The sequence below is a fragment of the Trichosurus vulpecula genome, chromosome 3, assembly GCF_011100635.1.
Source record: "Trichosurus vulpecula isolate mTriVul1 chromosome 3, mTriVul1.pri, whole genome shotgun sequence".
Classification (NCBI taxonomy): Eukaryota; Metazoa; Chordata; class Mammalia; order Diprotodontia; family Phalangeridae; genus Trichosurus; species Trichosurus vulpecula.
In genome coordinates this window covers 29,334,677-29,358,172 of record NC_050575.1, presented here as the reverse complement: position 1 = coordinate 29,358,172, position 23,496 = coordinate 29,334,677, and the positions used below count along the sequence as shown (strand labels likewise).

The 23,496-nt window shown below is 41.5% G+C and overlaps 1 protein-coding gene across 5 annotated transcripts in view; it reads left to right on the top strand.

Moving 5' to 3' along the window:
* LOC118841820 (core histone macro-H2A.1) overlaps positions 1-22,371 on the top strand; it is a 99,808-nt gene extending 77,437 nt beyond the window's left edge. For 3 of the 5 annotated variants that reach the window (XM_036749476.1, XM_036749475.1, XM_036749477.1), the window contains exons 7-9: positions 5,672-5,761; positions 8,793-8,967; positions 21,592-22,371. In XM_036749476.1, coding sequence (XP_036605371.1) covers positions 5,672-5,761; positions 8,793-8,967; positions 21,592-21,757 — 431 coding nt within the window. In that variant the 3' untranslated portion in view covers positions 21,758-22,371. Of the gene's footprint in view, positions 1-186; positions 278-5,671; positions 5,762-8,792; positions 8,968-21,591 lie in introns of all 5 variants that reach the window. The other 2 variants (XM_036749479.1, XM_036749478.1) reach the window with 1 other exon arrangement.
* The last annotated feature ends 1,125 nt before the right edge of the window (positions 22,372-23,496 follow it).

Here is a 23,496-nt window from a genome sequence, read left to right as displayed (position 1 = left end):
GTCACATTTGATATCCCTCCTCTCACCCCCATCCACACGTGTACACACATCTTGGATTACCGTTTTGGCTCATACTTTGGAATCCACCAGGTAGGTCCACACTTCCATTGGTGCGTTAGTGAATGTACAGCCTATGCATGGGTCTCAATCCAACCCAGTTGATCTACATTTGTTTACCTGTTATAGTTGCAAGTTGTACAGGCTGATATTGCCACGATCGACAGTGATGCTGTCGTTCACCCGACAAACTCTGACTTCTACGTCGGTGGTGAAGTAGGTAATGAAAAGCCCAGTGCTGCGGAGTTTGTGTGTGTGCATGGGCCATCAGCCACAAAAGCTTGATCGTTCTGATAGCTATGCAGGGCTGCATTCATCTTGCACTTCCAGCAGTCCTGACTCATGGGGGTCTTAAAAATGAAACACTTTTCCTCCAAAGTCCCCTGATCATAGCTCTAAACTGCATTCCCTAGGCTCAATGTAAAGGCAAAAAGACCAGTGGTGATGGGCCGTGCAGCCATCAAATGGATGCTTCTGGCTTTTGTAACACAAGTTCCTCCTTCAGCTTTTGCAAGTGATCCCCACCCATAATTCTGACCATCTGGGATCCTGTCACATGGGCCCACTCTCTGGCAGAGGCATGCCATCGAGATGACCACCCTTTTTTAACCTGAATGAAGCTTTCAGAATGACTTCACAGTGTCATCATAGTGAATTGGAAGAGAAAAACTCAATCATCTGATTATTAGCATAATTTTTCTACATAAAACAGTTTGTGTTCATCACAGAATTGACACATTTTTATCTTCCATCAACCTTTTACTGGGTTAATAAGCTATTTTAACATCATGGAGATACCACAGCCTTAGATTTCACAAGAGCTAAAGGAATCAAAAGTAAATCCATAGTTCTGTGTAATACACAATTATCTCTCAATTTGTGGAACAGATATGAGACCAATATGTTCCCCCAAAATATTCATAGTTCTTTGTGTTTGTATCCCCAGTGCCTAGCATAGTACTTGGTGCATCATAGTAGGTGCTTAGTAAATGCTTGTGTGTTGATTGATTAACATGACTATATATTTAACCTCTCCAAAGACTTTCCAGAACCCTAAATTCTGGAAAGGATTTTCTTATCACTTGCCAGTTTAATCAGTCAGTCAGCAAGTGTTTTAATGAGCACCTTCTATGTATCAGTTGCCTTTCTAGGTGCTGGAAGAATCGTTTTCTTTGGGTTGACTGGTTCCAAGGGGTTGGAATAAACGATCTTCAGGATCCTTTCCAACTCTAAATTTTATAGTCCTATAGTTTTATAAGTGTATTAAATTGCCTCATAGTGAGGGATTCCTATACGGAAATACTAATACAGCATATCATACAGAAATACTAGGTCTTGGGCTCAAAGATAGTCCCCAAAATGTAAAAATTGAAGGTTACCCAATACCTAAATGTTAGCTCATATTAAAGGTGGCTAAAGATGATGAGACCTTCAGAAATATTTAATACTGCCCTCAAAATGGCTATAATCCAGTAGTGTATATTTTGTTCACCATTACTAAAGAAAACATAGTATTTGTAGTCTCCATAGATCATTGTTCCATTGTGTAATTCAAGTGAGTTAATTCCATAGGTTCTGGTTTCCAATGCAGCATCTAGGAAGAAAATATCAAGCAGAGTCTGGATTAACTGAGGCTGTTAGGCCAAAATTAGATCCTAATATAGACAACTAAAATAAACTGAAGTCCAAATATCAAAAGGGAGGGAGAGAGACAGGAGCTTCATTCCTCACTTGACCAAATGGAATTGTGATGAGCAGGGAAAGGTCATTTTATGAATAACAAAACAATTTAATAATAAATTTTACAAAATTGATAGCTGTGTACTCAATCCATAGTGACTAACCTGTCTCTTGTAACCTAGACCCAAAGACAGGGCCTCTAGACGTATGATACCTACTAAATATGCTTTGAACCTTGAAGGCCACCTTCTGAATCACAACTTGCTCCGAAACCTCCTTTGAACTCTAGTCTTTTGATTCAAAAGCTGAAGGGATCCTTGAGAATGAGATTATTCAAATTCTTCCCAGACAAGGACAGTTCCAAACAATCCTAGGGAAGACAAGAATTCCCTACATTCTTTTCTGACATCCTCCTCACAGTACGATGTGATACCTCTTTGGACAGATGACACAAAAGCTAAAGGAAACCACATTAACCTTAATGGAACCAGTTTTCTTGAATGATTAATTGAAATACTGGCAAAACAATGGTGGCAATGATACCTTACGTTCAGTAGTTTTCTATTGTCTTAAGGGCATACGTACCTCACAACTGAACAAATGAAGAAGTAGGCCAAGAGAATTCAAAAGACTGGCTGAACGTCACACTGTTGGTTGATAATAGAGCCAGGGTTAAAGTGTGCCAGCATGGGGCTGTTTTTAGGAGTGATGCCTGGTGAACCGGTTTAAACCAGAACTAAACCAGATCCATACTTTATCTCCACCAAACCTGACTTAAACTTGCACCCCATTTGGGTCTAGTGTCTGCTTTGAAGTGAGCCTGTTTAAGAGTCAAAGAAACCCCTGCCTGATAATCTAATTTCTCACCATTGATAATAAATTCCCAGGTCCCATGACTGCTGGAAGAAGAAATGAACCTGCACGAATGCTTAGCTTCTGATGATTAACTTTGATCACCTAAAGTTCTTTCTAACAGTGAAATTTACCACAGGCATAAAGCCTCAAGTCATCTAGGCCAAAATTCTTTCTTAGGCTGTTCTAAGCACTGTAATACTTATTATGCCTGCTTTGTAAGCATGAGATAATGCTCTTATTCTCATGAGAGTAACACATAGTTATGCTTGGGAGAAAATAAGCCAATTGCTTTACCATTAACCCTGATATTAGACTAAAGAAGCAAATGTTCTTTGTTAAGAATTTTGGCTATATAAAGGAAAAATGTCTTTGTCTTATAAAAAAATACAAATGCATATGTATTCATACATAGCTATGCATAGGATCAGAGTGGAACTTGGTAGTGTGTCCTCAATTCTGGGTAGAATTCAAACATCACTAATATTTAATCTAAGAGCAGTTTAATTTTAGTTTCCCATTAAAAAAAAGGACAGTTTCTTAATTTAAAACTTATATACTTTTCATTGAATAGAATATTGATAATAAACCATATGTGCCTAAGAAATAGTTGAAGGAAAGAAGACACTTATTGTAATGCTGTTCTTAACATTTTCTACTCTGGAATTATTATTTCATTTTAGTTAATAGATATAGTTAGAGAATTTGATTCATTTACCCTAGAATGTTTCTTTTCCCCTTTTTAAGCTTTGCAATATATTTTGCATATATTATCTGAAGTGAAAGCAGTGGTATACTCATTCTGAATGGTAGTGAATCAAGGCTATAGTCTGACCTTTCCTCTCCGTAATAGCCTTGCCTCAATTCTCTGGTCATTTCAAGCCTGTACTGTGTAAGTGCTTATCCCTTATTCTCTACTATTCATTGCTATCTTAGTCAGATGTCACATACAGAGTTCCTGCCACTTGAGCTTAAGATCAGTGGAGCTCAGAAAGCTGTATTGGGTAGTGGCTTTTGCCTCATGAACTCTGCCTTTGAAGCACCCAATTGTCCCCTTCTTAACTTTAAAGTGTTGAGGGAAAAGACTGGATTTCACATAAAAAAATCTTAAAATGAACACCTCTCTCTCTGAAAGTCAGCCTAGGACGAAGTTAACACCTTAATGTCTCTGCCTTAAGGAGAGTTGACTGGGGTTTGATTATCACCCTTTCAGTACTCACAGCAGTGCTTGCGGATTTCCAGGGCAGGATTCTGCTGACGCAACTACAGCTTCAACCCCAAATTCTATTTGTACCGAAGCCATTTGTCTTTTTATTTTTTTCATCCGTGCTGGGAGTTTTTCACCCATGCAGTCCACCCATTTTTGGGATGTGAACTCCATGTGAATAAGGCAGATTTCTTTAAAACATCTAATACTTGTTTTGGTAGCATATATTCAAAGCAAATTTGGGATAATTCATTCCAGTGCCTCCAAAGCAAATCCCCACAAACTTGTGTTATGTATATCATGATTTTTTTTTCCCAAGTAAAAGCATAAGTAAGTAGTTTAAAAAGGGTGCACTTCAGCCTCACTTCAGGAAAGTAACTTTAAGATGTGCAAAACAGGAATCAGAGCTTTTAAAAAAAAAAAGGCCAAACTTTGTTCACTCAGAATTGTTCAGTATTATTGCCTTCTTTGGCTTCAATGACAAAGGTCCATTGTCTTTTCTAGTTGTCCCTCAGAACAGTGGAGTGGACAAGTTCTAAATATTTAACATTAGATTGTAGGCTTGTATTTCCACTTAGAAAAACATCCCCCAGTAGAAGGTATTAGAAGATAAGATCACAGATTATTGTTGGAAGGGACATCATCGTAAGTTGCCTATTTTAATCTTCCTCCCTTCATAGATAGAGTAACTGAGCAGAAGAGCCAGAATTTGAACCCAGGACCTCTGTGCTCTTTGCACCACTGTATTTTCCTAATTGATTTTTTTTTACCAAACAAGTGAAAAGATTTACTGCTCTTATGTTTTGAGCCTGAATTGTTTGAAACTCGGTAATCATTCCAATCTGTCACCAAGAATTTTAAAAGTACCATTTGTGCAGAAGCCATTCGTCTTTTTATTTTTTTTTTAATCCATGCTGGGAGTTTTTCACCCATGCAGTCCACCCATTTTGGGGATGTGAACGCCATGTAAATAAGGCAGATTAAAAAAAAAAAACAGTCAATCCTTGTTTTTGTAGCATATACCCAAACCAAATTGGGGATGATTCATTCTAGTATCTCAAAAGCGAGTCACCTCAAACTTGTGTTATGTATATAATGGGACTGTGCTAAGTGCTGGGAATGCAAAGAGTCTTTACATAATAGAAGATCTTTAAGCTCTGTTTCTTTCTTTGCTCATCTTTACATATGATGGTTGGGGGTCATTAGTATAATTTAGGAAATCTTGTCTGGGGCCATTTTTGTATTTGCCTATGATGACAGAACTGCAAAATAAGAACTAAGTCATTCAATAATTTGTGGCCGTAAGTTGGTAAGAACCCTTGATGATTCCCACCAAATGTTGGGGTTCTCTCCTTTTGTTCTAGGTTCAGTGACAGAAGTTGGATGTTTGGTGGAAGAATGATAGGATTCTTAAAGATCTTATTATTTTAAGGAAGGAGGGACAGTAGGGAGAACTTGGGCTTTTCCAGAGAAGCTCAGGTGGGAGCAGGGCTTCTTTGTGTAGCTCCTTTTCTGACAAAAACAAAATAAAACAAATGGGAGCAGGCCCACACAAAAAGGGCCCAATTCTCTTGGCCTCCTGATGACTCAGGCACCTTTGAGACCAGCCAGAAATAGATTCACTGACATCTGAATCAAGGTCCAACAGAGACAGGAAAAGCAAGAGGCAATGTGAAAGGTGCCCATTGGCTATCCTGGGAATGGCTTTGAAGTTTTACATTCACAAAACTAACATTTAGTTCCTATTTTGCAGTCCTCCCAAAATTGAGTGGGTCAAATCATTCTGTAAGTAGCATGGTAGTTTGACATGCTACCATGCTTGTGTGGCTCCGAGTGATGAGACTTAGAATGTAACCAGACGCTGTCCTCCTTTAGGGAATACCCTGGAGAAGAAAGGTGGCAAGGAATTTGTGGAAGCAGTATTAGAGCTTCGGAAAAAAAATGGTCCATTGGACATCGCTGGAGGTAAGACTAAAGCAACACTGCCAGTTTCCAGATTTGGTTCTTGCTCCAGTTGGGTGCGTTCCTGTGCCATCTTTTAATCCTCACAAAACACTCTTAAAGAAGCCATCCTGCATGATTAGTTTAGAGTCTCACAATGAAAATTACAGTATGACACCGTCCCATCCGTGCAGTGGAGTGAAGTGAAGAGCTGTTATCTTTAAAAAACAGAATTGTATTTGTAGGCATAGGGTCCAAACTTAGGATCCATCAAACCATATTTAAAATGGTGATTGTTCAAAACAGTTCATCAGTTATTGTAGATCTAAGATTCTGAGTGGAGTTTCAGAACAAAAGAACACTGCAAACGTGAGCTCTGATAAATTACAAATGGCAGTATTTAAGCCATCTGTAAAGCTGCTGATAAATGTTGCAAATTAATAATCCTCATTCAGCTACTTCTATAATTGCAAAAATAATAAATAAAATCCATTATGATTTGCCAGTTAAGTTCCTCCAGAAAGGAAGAAAAAGCAAAAAGCAAACTGCTTTTGAACTGCAAAACTTTTCATTCACTGCTTTAATTTTTGTTTTTGTTTTTGTTTTTCTGGTCCTTACAGGATCCCCTATCCAGGCTGATTTAAAATCTGAAGTTGGAAGAGAATTTAGTTGAGCAAACAGATCAGTGCAAACTTTAATCCATATGGGTGATGGCTAAGTACAATGTCACCCAAGTTGCTGAATGTGAATATACATGCAATGATGGCTCTGGTACTAGCAAGCCATTTGCAACTAGGCCATTCTTCTCTCTTGCCCAAGAATCCTATGGTCTTACTATTTCTGACAATGTCAGTTCCTTATGCCTTCTATGGTTACATAGGACCAAAGCTCATCAGGATGAGATGGTGGTGGGGTTCCTTCAGATGGTGTGAATACTTGTAGCATGAAGCATTAGGCAATATCTTTTCCATGGATTTGGTGACGATAGAACCAGTTTCACCCTTTTTTACTGCCAGAGGAAATGAGACGCTATGTTGGGCCTTATGGAGTTCTTAAGTGCATCCAATTGGGAAAGCCAGCCTACTACAAACTCATGTTTGAAGACAGAAAGGTTCAAAGTAGATTCCAGAATGTCAATTAGATAGGATCCCAGAGACGGTCAGATTGAACCCTTTTGTCATATCATTAGAAAGCTAAGTCCCAAAGAGGAAAAGTGACATGGCTAACAAAGGAGCAGAAGACATGGTCCCAGGCCTTGGAGCTGGCAAACTAGTTGGGAAGAAAATGCCTGCACTTTTTGAAATGGTCTGAGAACAGACATGATAACTGGCTGTGTACCAAAAGTTTATTTATGGGTCAGTTGTCTGGATCGCAGAACATGTTTTCCAATAGAAAGGATGTTTGATGTGCCAGTTGCCTTCCTAAGCTGCCCTACAAAAGCACTTTGAACCCATAAGGTAGATCAGGGGTGGGGAGCCTGCAGCCTTGAAGCCACGTGTGGCCTTGAGTGCAGCCTTTTGATTGAGTCCAAGTTTTACAGAACAAATCCTTTTATGAATGGGATTTGTTCTGTTATGCTGTAGATTCAGTTTTGAGGACCTTGAGAGCCAAGTGAGGCCTCAAAGGCACAGGTTCCCCACCCCGAGACAGGTGAACATTGGCACCAATCATGTCAGTAAGCTCAACTGCCATTCTACGCATTGTTCCTATGGGTTTTTAGTTTCAATTCCACAGACCGTCAAGAGGAAAGACTTTGCCTTATAGAGCTTTCCCTTCCCTACCAGTGCCTCAAGCACCAGAATCCACACATAAGAATGAAGACCTTCCCTACCTCCTCATCAAGCTGGGGCAGGACTTCTGAGGCAGGGCCTTTTGGGCCGCAGGGGATTCTGGGTGTTCCTAAGTCAGGGATAGCCAGTACAGTCAAGTGCTCATTTACAGACGCCTCACCGTAATCGCATCATTAAGTATCTGTATATTTCCATGTGTTTATAGTCATTTATTTACTCATTTAATCACCCAGGTCTCATTCCTTGGTACATAGAAGGGCCCTAAATCTTCATCTTTGGGAAAGGATTCTTCATGATTAGTAACATGATAAAAGAAGGAAGGATTCTTGAGGGGCGTATCATCGGGCATGGGCCATTTTCTGTTAAAATGAAACGATCCTACCTAAAGCCAAGTGATTACTTACACTAAACTAAACAGCCTCATTTAGCTGTATGGACTCCCAAGACCTTCACAAACAAAGCCACTGAACCAGGATACTGGGGTATTCGTTAGACTCTATAAATAAATGAAGGTGATTTTTCCTAATGTGTCTACACCGACATATCAGGGAAATTTATTGATCACACCTAATGATTTTTCAAACGAACCCGTTGGCAGCAGAAAGAACCAGTGGGGTACAACCACTTTGAAAACCTCAAGGGGTTGTCTGGCATATTCAGTTCACTGTGGTTGGCCCTGAGTAACTGTTCTTTATAGCAAGGGGATTGCCCTACAATAATGGAACCATTCCTGGCACTAGCTCAGTGGATGCTGAAGGCCAAGTTTCCAAGGCTATGCCTTGGCGGGCCAGTGCAGTTATAAATGACTATAGCTAAACCTACGTTTTACCACCATGGGAACCTAGGTTATAAATGCAAGTATGTTAGAAGGGCTCTTGTTCTCTCTCCACACTCCTGACTTGAAAGAACCAACATAATTTTTAAATCAGTGTACAGTACCTGACCATTTGTAAAGCCCCTTCACAGGCATTATCTCACTTGACTGGCCCAGTGGTTCTATGAGGGAGCCAGGGCAGGGCTGATCATCCCTGTTTTACTGATGAGGAAATAGGATGAGAGAAAAACAGAGATACTGATCCAAGGTTACTTCTAGTAGGTAGATTAGAACCCAGTTCTTTTGATCCCTAATTATATGACACCATATTTGCGGGTGATTTAAATTTCAGGCTGAGTTGTTGTTGTTTTTAACCCCATGCACACATGTAAATTGTTTTTTTATTTGCAAAAGGATGGGAGCTAAAGGTCTGGGTTCTTCTTCCCCCCAGCGGCTGTCAGCGCGGGCCATGGCTTGCCCGCCAAGTTTGTGATCCACTGTAACAGTCCAATCTGGGGCTCTGACAAGTGCGAAGAGCTCCTGGAAAAGACAGTGAAGAACTGTTTGGCCTTGGCAGACGACAAGAAGCTGAAGTCAATTGCATTTCCATCAATTGGCAGTGGCCGGTAAGAGAGCCCACTAGTCCAAATATTTGTGCCAGAAGATAATTTTCAAGTAATGTATTAATGTATCCAATTATTGAGAGACTAATGTGGACACTCCACTGGGTGGTGAGAGGCAAAAATGAGTAAAGCTAGGTCTTAATCTTTACGTGGTTCATAGTCTAGTGGAAGAGATAAGACATGTGAAAAGTTAAATAATTCAATTTAATTTAATTTCATCCAGTAAATACTTACTTAGTACTTATATCTGGGTACCAAGAATACAGATTTAAAATAAGACACAGTCCTGGTCTTCCAGGAGCTTCCAGTCTAGTAGAAGTTCGGGACATGTACACATAACTGTAGTGCAAATCAGGTTTCGATAAGCGTAGAGTAGATATTAAATAGAAGCCTGGGAGATTTAAGGAAGGAATAGTCACTTCTAACTGGGGAATCAGAGAGATGAATTGAGGAAGGCTTTGTGAAGAAAGTGGCACCTGAGCTGGACCTTGAAAGTAGGTGGAGATACATGGGGAGTTTTCTCTGGGCCTGAGGAACAACATTCTCAAAGGCACAGAGGTGGGAAAGGGAAGAATAAAACTGAGGAGCACTGAGTAGTCGTGTCTGGCCAAATGACAGGTTATGCAGAGTGAAAGACAAAGCTAGCAAGGTAGGTTGGAGGCTGGTTGTAAAGGGCTTTAAATGCTTAGCTGAGGAGTTTGGATTGGAAAAGGTCAGACTGGAGACCCTCTGATTCTGTTAACCTTGGAGTCATCATCTTGGAACGTGGTCCAGCTGTGCAAGGCTCCTCCACGGAAGACAGAATTGAAAGCTCACTCTGTTTACCTGCCATAAGAGAAGGTAGAAGCATCATTTGTAGGACTTCGGGACCTCATAGGTCACCCAATCCACCTCTCTCCTTTTGCAGATGAGGAACCTGGGGCCCAGAGAAGTTCAGGGCCCTGCTCTGGTCACACAGCTGGGATTCCCGGTCTGCTCCATGGCCTGTTTCACATGGGCAGTATGCTCTGCTTTTTTCAGTGGGCCATTTTGCTCTCCACATATTGAAAACTCTCAGTATTGTCTAACTGAGTGTGATGTAAAGAAGCCTGGGTGAAGGTATCACTACACTCAGGAGCCCTTTGAATTGAGAAGAAAAGTGACCGTGTTTTATAAGATAGGAAGTAGTCAACAAGCTCCTGGTAGAATATGCTTTATTTGCAATTAAGGAGATTTACAGCATGTAACGTAGACCCAGGCCCGGAGTAGATTTAGAACCACTTTCCACAAAGCAGTCTTGTAGGAGTTTAAAATAGCCATGCCTCTGAAGTCTGTTCTTTATCACTGAATTCACTGTGTTACCTTTGATAAATGAGTCAACTTCTTTGTCTCTTGGTTTATTTATCAGTAAGTGAGATTAATAGGGTTTACCTTCCTCATAGAAGTATTATGAGGCTCCATTAATTAGTGTTTATAATGCACTTTGATATATGCTGATAAAAGGTGTTTCAGACGTGAGAGGTAATATTATTCTTTATTGGTAGCAGTATTTTTTTCCATTAGCTATTGAGAAAGCTTTTAATTGAATTATGAAAATTAATTCCCATAAAAGTACATCTGTTATTTCAAGCATATTTACATTTTTCACAGAGTAAAACATTTTTAAAAAATAATAAATTGAAAAACTTTTAAGATCCACAAGTGCCGAAGGCACCACATGTGCACAGCTGTTCTGTTACAGACATCTGTCAAGCAGACATCACCTTATAAAGCCATGTAAACAGTTTCATTCCCTTTCATGACTCAAGAATGGGATTACACCAAAGCTGTTCAAATAAATCATGTTGGATTTTAGGAGGGGAAATAAAAAAGCTTGTTTGTGGCATTCAGTGTCTCCAGCATAAAAGTCATGTTGGGATTTAAAAAAAAAATTAAGTCCAGCATGCTAAAGGAAAGACCTGGCGATGGCATTCTCATATAACAGTATTTCGATATCCTCAGTCTCCGGCAGCCGTAACAATCACAGTACTGCCTGCATCAGTGTGTATTCCCTACTGGACATTGGCCTCAGATGATTTTTTTTAAAATGTGCTTTGGTTAAATAAAGCCCAACATTGTAATACGGGATGCAGGAAACTACCTTTGGCATCTAGATGTCCTGTTTCCAGCCTGTTAGACCACACTATTTATTGAGCCCCCTACTCCATGCAAAGCCTTCCTGGGCTCTGGTTGACAGTAAGAGGGTGCATGCAATCTCCTAGGAGAAAAACACAGCATCAGTTTGCTCTCTTCTACTTAGGGGATTTTGCATGAACTTTTCTTAAATTTGTGAGTTCTGAGAAAGCCAGTTTAGGGCTCTCTTTGCCTTTCCATTTAGCAAGTGCCAGCCCCACAGTCATTTGCATGGTAGGCTCTCCAAGCCTTTTGAGCAGGCAGAGACTGGGTGGCAGGAGGAAACACTTTAGAATTCCTTCACCTTATAAATCCAGGGTTATAGCTAGTAGGTCCCTGCCTTGTGCCTTTGGCATTTGGGCCTAGAAGAAAAGCAAATTAGAGAAAAAGCAAAAAGAGATCACAGATGCAGAATCATGGCCTAAAATGGCATAAAGTGTGGAGGTGGAAATCCGTGGTATGAGACTCCACCCACCATCACTGACTATCTAGGAACTCATGGGGCATGAAGGCATTTAACATAGCAGCTCTCTCCAAATTTCCATTTCACAGCTTGAAGAACTGCCCTTTCAGAACAGGCTCTTTATTTTACAGCTGAATAAGGTACCTTCTCATGAAAGCAGCTTCAGATTCACCCAGATGTCAGAGCCAGTTGACTCAGATGCTGGGGAAGGCATTTCCAAGGTGTAGGAATGGTGGTAGGTCCACGGTCCATTTGGAAGAGCAGCAGACACAGCACAGGTGCTCACTTCGTTTCTTAGGCGTCATAGTCTTATCCATCTACTAAACACTTACAATGGTGGAAAAATGTTTCTGATTGCCTCCCCCCAGCTGTACTTGAGGACACGGCGGGGAGACAGGACGAGGTCGTGGTGTGCATTCCCAGGGAAATGGCCTCCACGCTTCTGTGCCAAGGAGTGTATCCCCAGCATACAGTCGGCTTAATGCGTAGCCTGCATACACAAGCGCAGATCTTGATTGGTCAGGCAGAACTGAAAGTGAGCACCGAATCAGGCAGGTTGACGCTAAATGATATATTTTTGATAGAATCAGGACTAGAACAATAAAGCCAGAGAAACTTCTCTGTTGCTGTTTGGTGTGGAATTATGATTTCATCAGGGTAAGGAATTCTTGGTGTAGAAACTCCACTGATTGGCAGCTTTGCAGCGGATCAGTCAGAAAGACCTGAGTTCAAATCCTGCTTCAGCAGCCAGCTATGCGAGCCTGAGCAAGTCACTGAACCTATTGGCCTCTGTTTCCCTGTCTGTAAAATGGGGGTGATGGTAACAATAGGAATAATAAATAGTACTCACCTGACAGGGTTGTTGTGAGGGTCGGATGAGATAACACGTAAAGCACTTGGCAGTTATACAGTAAGAATTCTTATTGTTGTAGCCTGTGGTCTTGGAGAGTGGTCTGGTATGCTGAAAGGCTGTAACTTTCCCATGTTCACACGGCTCGTATGTGTCAGAGGCCAGACTTGCACTGGTGATTTCCTGACCCCAAAGCTGGCCTGCTATCCACTAGGCCACCCTGCCCGTCCAGGGAAGTAAGCTTGGCACATGTCTGCACCTAAAGAGATAAAGCCATTTCAGACCCACTTAGAAAGTGCAGAAATAGATAAAGGGGTTTGTGGACTGAGGCTAATACAAGTGACGTTGCTCCACGATCAAAGGACTAATTATTCGGGATTTGGAAATCATCTAATTTAAATCTGTTCCTTTAGAGAGAAGTAACTGAGTCCCAGAGAGAAATGGCATGTCCAGAGTCTCAAAGCTGGGATCAGAGCCCTGTTCTGTGGTCCTGAGTCTCAGGCTTTTTCTAGGACACCAAGCTGCCTCTTGTGCTCAGCTGGTGAACTCTCTCTCCAAGTTGTTGGGCTCTGCACTTTCTTCCCAATGCCCTGATGGTTTCATTATTCACAAGCAGCCAGTACTCTTGGAAATAGGAAACTACTGTGTATCTTAGTTTGACTCACAAAGTAGGAGCCAAAAATGCTGAGCTGGAAGAAGCAAATTTTTATTCACTTGGCCAAAATAATAATGATTAAAAAGAACAATCTGCACTCCATCCATTTGACAAAGTCAGCAACTAAACACGTGCTACGTAGAGCCCATTAGTTCTCCGAAGTAGCTACTGTAACAAGAGGCAAAGAATAAATGATTTCTGAGGTTCTGTGATCCGAGGAATGAAACTGGATTCCTACCCTCGTGAGATTTATAGTCTAGTTAAAGACGTGACATACAGCTCTAAAGAGATAATCACCAACACCAGACAGTGTGTGCTAATTACTTAATAAAAGAAATCGTAGGTAGAAATTCAGGGAAGGAAGAGGTCATTGTCAGAAAAGGCTTCCTGTGTGACTTTGAGAAGCTCTTCTATTCATTTGGGCTCCAGCTTCCTCACCTGTAAAGATATGGCTAGCTGATCTCTATGGGCCCTTCCAGCTCTACAGTCTAACATGAAGGTGATTGTTTGGGAAACCAGCCTTGCAGAATGGGGTAAGATTTGAAGAGGCTGAGGAGATGAGGAAGATCATTCTAACCAGGAAAGTGCAGAGTGGGAGAGCTGGGAGGACAATGAAGAGACCAGACTGTTCAGAGCAGAGGGTGTCTTGAGTCTGGAACTGTGGGTTGGAGCCATTTTATTTATAGGGTATAAAATGAACATGTACCAGTGCAATCCAAGACCTGTCTGCAAAGAAGAATAAGAAAAAGATAGGCAGTGTGACATGGTGGGTAGAGAGCTGGCCTTGGAGTCAGGAAGAGGGAGATTCCAATCCTGCTCCTGACATGGCAGCGGTGTAACAGTGAGCAGGACCCTGCACCTCTCAGAGTGCCTCTCTCTAAGACTGAGTGGCAGAGGAGGTGTTTATCTGTATTGAGAGGAATTGCATATGCAGTGTTTCCCCTAACCCCACCCCTAGCCCCACCAAAAGAAAAAGAAAATGGTGCCCCCCCCACTCTCCTAATATAGATGTTATAAAAAGAATTTCCTATTAAAAATCACTGTAAGCCCACCCTAGACACAAACGGGAGTCTGATGGTCATTTGAGGACCTCCTTCTTTTTACTTGATTATACATACACGGCTTCTTCTCACTGGCATGCTTCTGGAGTGTTAGTTCATGCTTCTGGTGTGTTAGTGGAGGCTTTCCCTGCAGGCTGAGAAGTGAAGCAGAGTATTCACGTAGCAATTTCTTAGTCCCAAAGCAGTTTGTGCCCCAAATGCATAGAGGACCCAAGAAGGAAAATCCGACTTTCAAGATTTCAAAGATCTCACTACTTAATGATGCACCAAAGTATTGAAACTCAGCCACCAATCAAAATAGCCAAGTAATGCTAATAGCTGACTTTATTTATTGCTTTATGGCAGGATTTCTTAACTTTTTTTGTGTCATGGGCCTCTTTGGCATTTTTTGTGAAGGCTGTGGGACCCTTCTCAAAATAATGTTTTAAAAATGTATAATAAATAGAATACACAGAATTACAAAGCAGACTAGTCATGTTGAAATAGTTATCAGAATATTCAAAAAAACAAATTCACAAGCCCCAGATTAAGAACCCTTGCTCTAAATTTGCCAAGTGCTATAGACACGTGTGATTGGAGCCTCACATCAACCCTGTGATGTAGGGACTGCAGCTGTTATCCCCATTTCATAGAAGAGCCCTTTCCAGTACATAAGACTGCAAAGATGCCCTCTATTTTTCATGTCAACACACAGCTTTAGGGAAAGGAAGTGGGTCCTTATTCAATTCACCTCCATTTTATAATGAACCAATCTTTCCCTGCACGTCTCATCCTCTTGAAACACAACTCTCTTAGATCAAGTATCATCCCTACAAGAGGCCTCACTTATAAGTGTGTGTATGTTTCTTCCCAGGACAAGGTGAAATCATTGAAGAACTCTTTTTAGTGTTGTCTTTGAATCCTCAGCACCTAGCACAATTCCTGACACATAGATAGTTAAGAGATGCTTGCTGAATTAAATTGAATTTAGTTTTTGAGAAAAGAAACGGCCACAAATAGGCTTGATTCCTGACTGGCAAGACAGTCTTTATGGACTGAAAACACACTGTGGAAGTATTTTCTTCCATTATCCTTCTTTGAGAAAAAAAAAAAACGTCATTCTTCCAGGCTCCCTGGGACTGCACCCCTATCTGAAAGGGTGAAAAGGATTTGTTTTTGTCATAAAAAACCCATGTTGGACAGCAGGAGGGAAATGTTTACTATAAAAGTGATAGACACCTTGGAACACATTTCAAGAAAACCAATTTGAGGATTTTCTGTTAATAAATCCTTATTAACATTCATTCAGTAGTATTTGGTGAATGAGATGATATGTTTCCTTGTGGATGGATGTAACACTGTCTGGTTACTGTGTCGTGCATGCATGCATACACATACACATGTAAGGTGCTCAGGAAATGTTCTGCAATTTAAGTTCTTAGACATACGGGACATCTTCTGCCTTCTCCTCCCCTGAGCAAGAGTTTCTCCAATGTTCACTGTCCTGGTTCTGTCAGGCCGCAGAAACAGGTACATTTTGGGGGCTGAGATTGCAAAGTTGGCACTGCCAGTTTAGGAGTGGAATTAAAAATAACATCCCTCCTGCCCTCTCCTCTCTCGGCTCTTTTCCAGCAATTTGAGGTAAGACACCATTAGAAACACTGAGTGAGGGTCTATTAGAGGTTAACCTTATGTGTAGGAAGGAATAATAAGTAGGTTCCTATTTTAGATCAGTATCCGGATATCATCCCTTGTAACCATGTTAAGAGGTGGGGTCTACGCAGCCAAAACGATCTCAAACATTCCATTCCCAAACTCTTTATTTGATCAGGATGGCCCAAATGATCGAGGAGCAGAGAGGCCTAGGGTCAAACTACCTGGCTACACGATTTAAGTCATTCAGTGATCAGAGAGCCCTTGAGTACTTGCTGTATGCTAGCCACTGTGTCAAGACAAAGAAACAGACAACATAGCCCCTTACTTACATAAACATGACCCGGTTTACAAGTTCATAGATTAAGGACTATAAGGCCATCTAGCCCCTTACAGATCAGGAAGCACAGTTCCACTAAAGGTTAAATGATTTGCCCAAGGTCACATAGTAGCAAATTCGAGATTTGAACCCAAGTTCTAAGATTGCAGATTCAGCATTCTCTCCACCGTAGGGGAGATAAGACATAAGGTGGTTTATTTTTTCAATAAATATTTATTAAGAACTTGCAAAGTAGAGAACTGTGTTATTAGAAAACAATACATAATAGTAGATGTCCACGTGTTGATCACAGGACACAGACATTTGACTGTTTAGGACCTCCTTCAGTAGAATGGATGACCTCTGAGGGTAGGAGGTACCATGAGGTTTTTGTCCATAATGTCTGGCACATACATGGGTGCTTAATGAATGCCTGCTGCGTTACTCAGCCTGCTTTTCTGTCCCTCATCATGGCATATACCAGATGAAGTCAAAATAGAGATGGCCCTCCAGCTTCAGTGAGAACCACACACCACTTTAAAAGCAGATTGTATCAGCATAAACCAAATAAACCAGAGAATAATGGGGTGAAACTTGTCCCACCTCCCCATCAGCCAAGGCCCCTGCTGGGCACTGCAGTCACAGCCAACAGTTTCCCCCTTAATCAAGACATATTTTGAGACTCAACAGGAACCCAGACTGATCCCCACAGTGAACAGAGTTTTCTCTTCAGGCATGTGTTTCTAGAGCTCCTTCCCACATCCTTGGCTGCTAGTGGGTCCATTTATGTCTGCAGTCCTGGGAAGGCTTCCCACTCCCTACCAGTCCAGCCTCCTTGGGTTGTTCTCACAGCTGGCAAAATTAATGGAATCATTGTAACCTGATCAGGTACTCTAAGAGGCAGCTGTACTTACGGCATGAAAATAATCTTTCATTCTTTGTGTGACGCTTAAATGATCTCTTATTCAAATGGTCTCTACATGACCTTCAACACCACTCACCCCACCCCCAAACCTACATTAGCTTAGCTCAGGAATGAGGCTGTGTAGACCTAGTGTGATTTTGCCAAGTCCTCAGTCATGGACGACCCATGGGAATGAGAGGAGGCAGTATGGTACTGGGGAGAGAACGTCCAATTTGGGTTCAGAGTCTCTGGAGTCAAGTTCCAACTCTGCTTATTCATTATTACATTTGTGACCCTGGGCAAATCACTCCATCTCTTCAGGCTCCTGTAAAATGGACTGGATGACCTCTAAGACCCGTTCTGGTTCTAAAATTGATCATTCTATGAAGGGGAGCTTAGCCACATGCAGCCTAACCTTTGCCACTGCTTAGTTCAGAATCGCACACTCAAAATGATCAGATCTTCCACATACATTCCCCCCATCATACATAGCAGTATCTTCAAAATTAAATGCTTGAGAGATCTCAGAACATGTTTAGATGACAAAAGGGGGGAAAGAAATCCTGGGAAAAGTAGATAGTTGGGCCGCCTTCTTTCATGTATGCCACAGACTTCCTATTTAAAATGACACGCATTATTTCCTGTTAAAATGAATCAGGAATAGAACACCTAACCTTTTTCCCCCTTCTGTTAAAGTTAGTCTATTATGATACATGTTTGGAAAAAAACTTGAGCAGAAATGGGCATCCAAACAAAGGGGGGAAAATCATTCTATCCTCTTTCTGGGTATATCTTTTCCAACCCCAGAGTCCTAACTGATGGTACGAGCCAGTTAGTTTCCACACTCAGGACTTGTCTGTACTACTGTACTTCCTTCTTTGTGTCATGATTGTAGAATCATAGATAAAGATCTGGGAGGGACCCTGGAAGTCACCTAGTGCAAACCTCTCCTCTTACACATAAGAAAACAGACACACAGGTAGTGAGTGGCAGTGCCAGGATGCAAACCCAAGTCCTCTGACTCCAAATCCAGCATTCTTCCTACTGCACCGTGCTGCCAACCCCGTGAAAACATGGCCCCAATAAAGAGAGCCATTCCTTTTCAAAACCTACCAGAGAGACTCCATTCAAATGAATACTGCTTCTTCAAAGTAGTTCTCTTGGGAGACAACACACTGCTCACCTAATCCGGTGATGCTGCTTTTTCCCACAACAGTTCCAGATTTCCCTTTTGGGAACAGCCATCAAGGGCCTGGGGTGCAGACTTTTGAATCTTCCATGGTAGCAAATATTCCTCCTTTGAGGCTGGATTTGATTTCTGGAAATAGGAACCCTTTGGAGCCAGCCAAGTCCAGTGTGTGATCAAGCTTGTAACAGTGTTCTCAATCCTGCATGGAAGTATGACTACCAATTAATGAAATGGCTTGCAAACTGGCTATGGAGGAATGGATGATTTCCCAAAGGGAAGTCCAGAAATGTTGTAGTCAGTAGCAGCATTGCTGGAATGAATGTACAGCCTTCCAAAAAGTACTTCTTAAAGAAGATAGTTCTGTTCCCCAAACGTTTATTAAGTGGCTACTATATGCCAGGCCAGGTGAGGCATCATCATTAGAGAGGAGGCCTTGGAATCCAGAAGACCTGGGTTCGAGTTTCTCTTCTGAAACATGCTAGTTGTATGACCCTGGGCAAGTGAGAGCTCCAGGTGATTCTCTGGGACTAAAAGCAGCAAAGAAGCCGTTGCCTTGGTAGGTCAATGAAATCACCATTTGTACTTTCCTAAATATTGGGGATTCAGAGAAAAAGAGAAAACAGGACTTGCCCTCAAGGAGATTACATTCTCCCACACTCTTTTGGATGTACAATTTTGGTGTGTTAACAGGATGATCAAGGCTTTAGTCCCACTAAGTCTATTTGGGAACTATTGCACTAAACTGGTACTCCCCTGTAATGTTTGACAAAAAGCCATCCTACTATGTGCTAAACATTTTTTACAGATTATCTCATTTGTTCCTCTGAACCACCCTGGGAGGTGGAGGCTCTCATCCTCGTTTTAGAGTTGAAGAAACTGAAGCAGACTGGTTAAGTGACTTGCCTAGAGTCACACAGCCAATAAGTGTCTTGAGACCTGATCTTAACTTGGGCTTTCTGACTCCAGGCATATAGATATGTATTTCACTCACGCTCTCCTGAAAATTGAGTGTCTTTGTGCAGAGCCTAATGTAAGTTGAGCCCTACTGACTCCTTACATATGAAAACCAGGCCTAGACTGGACGCTTAGAAATCAGAGTAATTCAACAAACATTTATGAAGTAATTATGATACACCAGGCACTGTTCCGAGCACTGGGGGTGCAAAAGTAAAAATGAAAACTTTCCCTGCTCTTGAGGAGGTATCCAGATAAATAAACAGAAAATATATTCGAAGTAAATAAAATGTCCAGGACAGACTGGGGGTGAGGCGCAGAGGTGGGTAATGAGGAGAAAGGAAGGAGGGACAACTACTTGGAAATATCAGGAAAAGAATGGAAAGACTTTGCCTTAATGTGATGAAAAGTATTTATTTAAAAGCAACATCTAGTATTTTCATTGCAATAGAATGTAGGCTTTTTGAGGAGAGGGATTGTTTATGAGAGATAGTGTGGCTAGAGATCTAGCCTGGAAACCAAGAAGAACTGGGTTCAGGTGCCACCTCTGATGACTATGAGCCACATGGACCTGAGCAAGTTCTTTAAGCCCTCAGTGTCCTGGGCACTTTCTAAGTTGAAGAGAAGATGGCAACCTGCATTGGTAGAGGGAATTTCCTCATCTGGAAATTCTCAACATGAAGTTACGGGCCCAGTGCCTTTCCAGGTATAGTAAGAGTAGGTGTTTAACAAATGCTTGCTGAATGAATGAAGAAATGTTTCCTAATAAAATCAGGAGTGAACGAGGGTGTCCGTTGTCACCTTTACTATTTGGCATAGTACTAAAAATGCTCGCTACTGCAGGGAGGCCAAATAACAAATGTAGGCAGTAGGCTCTGAAGGAGAGGTATAAAGTTATCCCGCTTTGCAGACTATAGGATGGTTTACTTAGGCTTGCCTAAAATTGGCATCCCTGTTTCATCTGGCATGTCCTAAATGGATGTGCTTTTTCTCCTAATCTCAGTTTGGCCCCAGCAGGATTTATCTTCAGTCTTTGTCTTTGGCCGTTTGTGACGGATTTCTTGCCCAACCATGATTTTAGATACCTTGGTATGTGAGAGCCATACATGAAACACATTTAGAGGAACAAATCACACAGGAAGTATGTTAAATTGTTAAATTTCCATCCATCTTGGCACATACCAACAGGAGAGAGACGCCCCACTCCAAGAAGGTCCCCATTGAAACAAAAATCAACTGTTGGAGAATTAGGAGCCGAATTGTCTACAAGTTCTGCTTCAGGCCCTTGTGTTTGTGGATGGCATTTAGAGAGATGCACAGAAACTCACCCACCCACAGGGTGTAGGCTTATGGCTTCCAGCCTTTCCTGTCCTGTGGTTCTGCTCCACCACTCTTGAACATGCTTTATGGAGTATGTTTATTTTGTTAAAAATTAAATTGAGTTAAAAGAATTTTTGTGTTGAGAATTGAGTGATAGACCCTGAGAGTGGGTATTTTGATTGTTTTAGTTTTAGCATGCCCACAGATTTTCAAGGACCAAGTTGTTGGCCTTGTATGAGTATGTACAATATTATTGAATAATATATGTATATGTGTAATATTATTCTGTATGAGCATGTCAGAGACCCTATGATTTATTGATTAGAGTTCAGGGCTTTATTGAATAGAGTTTGGGGAAGTTAGATCTGTGAGCATATCCTGCCTCTGACCCTGAAGAAGCTCTGTGATCTGAGCAAGTCACCTAAACTCTGTGACTCAAGCAGAATTTGCGTTGGTAGGAGCTCTCTTACCAGAAATCCCCACGCTGTTGGAATCACAGGCCTTAAAATGCTTCTATTTCTGGGCATCTATGCTCTATGTAAGGCGTCATAGGAGACCAGTGTGGTACGGTGGAAGTAATAATGCGGCAGAGGCCTTGAGTTAGAATCCTGGCTCTGCCATTTACAGCTGTGTGACCTGGGACGAATCACTTCTGCTCTAGGCCTGAGTTACTCATTTGTAAAGCGAGAAGGTTGTATTGAGTGGCCCTTCCCACTCTGTATCTGTAAGATTCTAAAACACGTTGATGTCCATAGGGCAAAGTCTAGACTCTGTTGGAGGAGCAGCACTTAGGTCATCACTGTTCGTTTTCTGTCACATTCATTCAGCAAACGCTGAGGGCCCACTGTAGAGACCAGATATACCGGGCAAAAGTAAATGGTCTAACCTTGCACTTTCAGATCTCAGTCTGACACATATGCATGAAACGGCATGAGAGAATGACATGCTAGCACACTGAACCACTAATTCAGAGGGTCAGAGCTGAAAGGACAGCTCATAGGACATACATAACTAGCTAATGGGAAGGGGGAATAGCAGCTGCTACTTTTGACCCCAAACCTTCCCCCCCGCCCCACCCTCCATTTGGGATCATCATAAGCTAACTCTGGTGTACTTTCTCCCTTCGCAGAAATGGTTTCCCCAAACAGACGGCAGCGCAGCTGATCCTGAGAGCCATCTCCAGCTACTTCGTGTCCACAATGTCTTCGTCAATCAAAACGGTTTATTTCGTGCTCTTTGACAGTGAGAGTATAGGGATATATGTGCAGGAAATGGCAAAACTAGATGCTAACTGAGTTGAAAGAATTAGAGAAGCAGCCCAAACTCACGTGGTTCTTTTCTCCAATTTAAAATTAAAAAGAAGAAAAAGAGTCCTTAACTCCTAATTGTGAGGCAACACCCTTTATTTTCAATTTTGCTCATCTAGGGAAATGAGGTTTTTTGTTTTTGTTTTTCAGGTTAATTTTTTGACCTTCTGAAATGTTTTTATGTTAGCACTGATAGTTGGCGTTACTGCTGTTAATGCACTGTTTCAGCCCTTGTATGAGTTTAGTGTAATCTAGGAGATTTTATAGTTTTATTTTAATGAAAACCGGATTGATGCAGACAGTAGTGGGAAGTAATTGTCTTTTACATGTGGAAGAAACCAGGAAGCCCTGTTTTGTAACTGTGTTGTGGTACGTAATCCTACATTGCGTGATGTTTCCCTCTCATCATATCGTTCTCATTTTTTTTCCTAAAACAACAAAAAAAAAAAGAAAAAAAAACTACAAATCATATCTAATTTCTGTTTACTTATTGTCTTAATGATGGATCTGGAAATGGGGGGATAAAAGACAAGCCTGTTGTCCTTAATTATATTTGCAATTTGGAAATTGTGTGAATTGATTTAGTAAAATGTTAAACTGTATCTGTGCCTTTGTGTGTTTCTGGGTAACTCTACCAGAGAGGCCCATGGCTGGCTTCTCATAGTGGTTGGGGAAGGATGTTGGGCTCTAGGAACGGCCCAGATCTTGCTTATCTAGAGAAGAGGATAGGCCAGGATCTCATTCCCTAGCCTCTTTGTCAGTTCTCAGAATGCATAACCCATCTATTCTCATTCACATCTTTAGGCGAGGAAGCTCACGTTCTACCTGCGAGGTCAGATGATGGACCCTTTTGTCATCATACCTCACTCTTACATACTAGCCATGTGGGTCAAGGCCCAAAGACTTAGGAAGGGACCTTTGGCGTGGACTTGTCCCTGCAGCCACCCACCTACAGTTGCAGAGCAAGGTCTCTAAAAACAAGTATTCAGTGTGACTTTATTGATAAGATTTTTCAGTGAGAGGCAGTTTAGTATAGAGCAGTGGTGTCACACTCAAATAGAAAGAATACAGTACATAAAGATCCCTGCTGCATATGGACTTAGAAAACCACATGTTAACATTCTCTGTGTTCTTTTGTATATTATTTTGTTAAATATTTCCCAATAAATTTTGATTTAGCCAGGGCAGCTCTGATTTTTGACACCTCTGAAAGCTACCTTCTGTATCCAGAAGGTGGGGCTTCAAGTCCTGCCCCTGGCCCATACAAACCTTGTAATTGTGGAAGATTCAAACTTCTCAGGCCCCAGGCTGCTCTCCAGAGCTGTAAATTGAAGACCAGCTACTAGTCTGCATTGGTTGGAATCATCAAGAGGTTCTATCAATAAAATTTCAGGTCTGTACCTTCATCTCCCTCCCCACCTCACCCCACCAAAAAGAGCTATTTTCATGCTCATTAGGGTGTTTTGTAAAAATCATAATGAATGCTTGAATATGAAAAAACAAACCCTCTTGGAACAATTTTGTTGCTTCTACTATTTTTTTTCTCTTTGGAAAAGACCCTGATGTTGGGAAAGACTGAAGCCAAAAGGAGAAGGGGATGGCAGAAAATGAGATGGATAGATGGTGTCATGGAAACAAAGAACATGAGCTGGGACAGACTTTGGGAATGGGATCACAAAAGAGTCTGACACAACTGAACGGCTGAACAACCACAATTATTTGTTTTA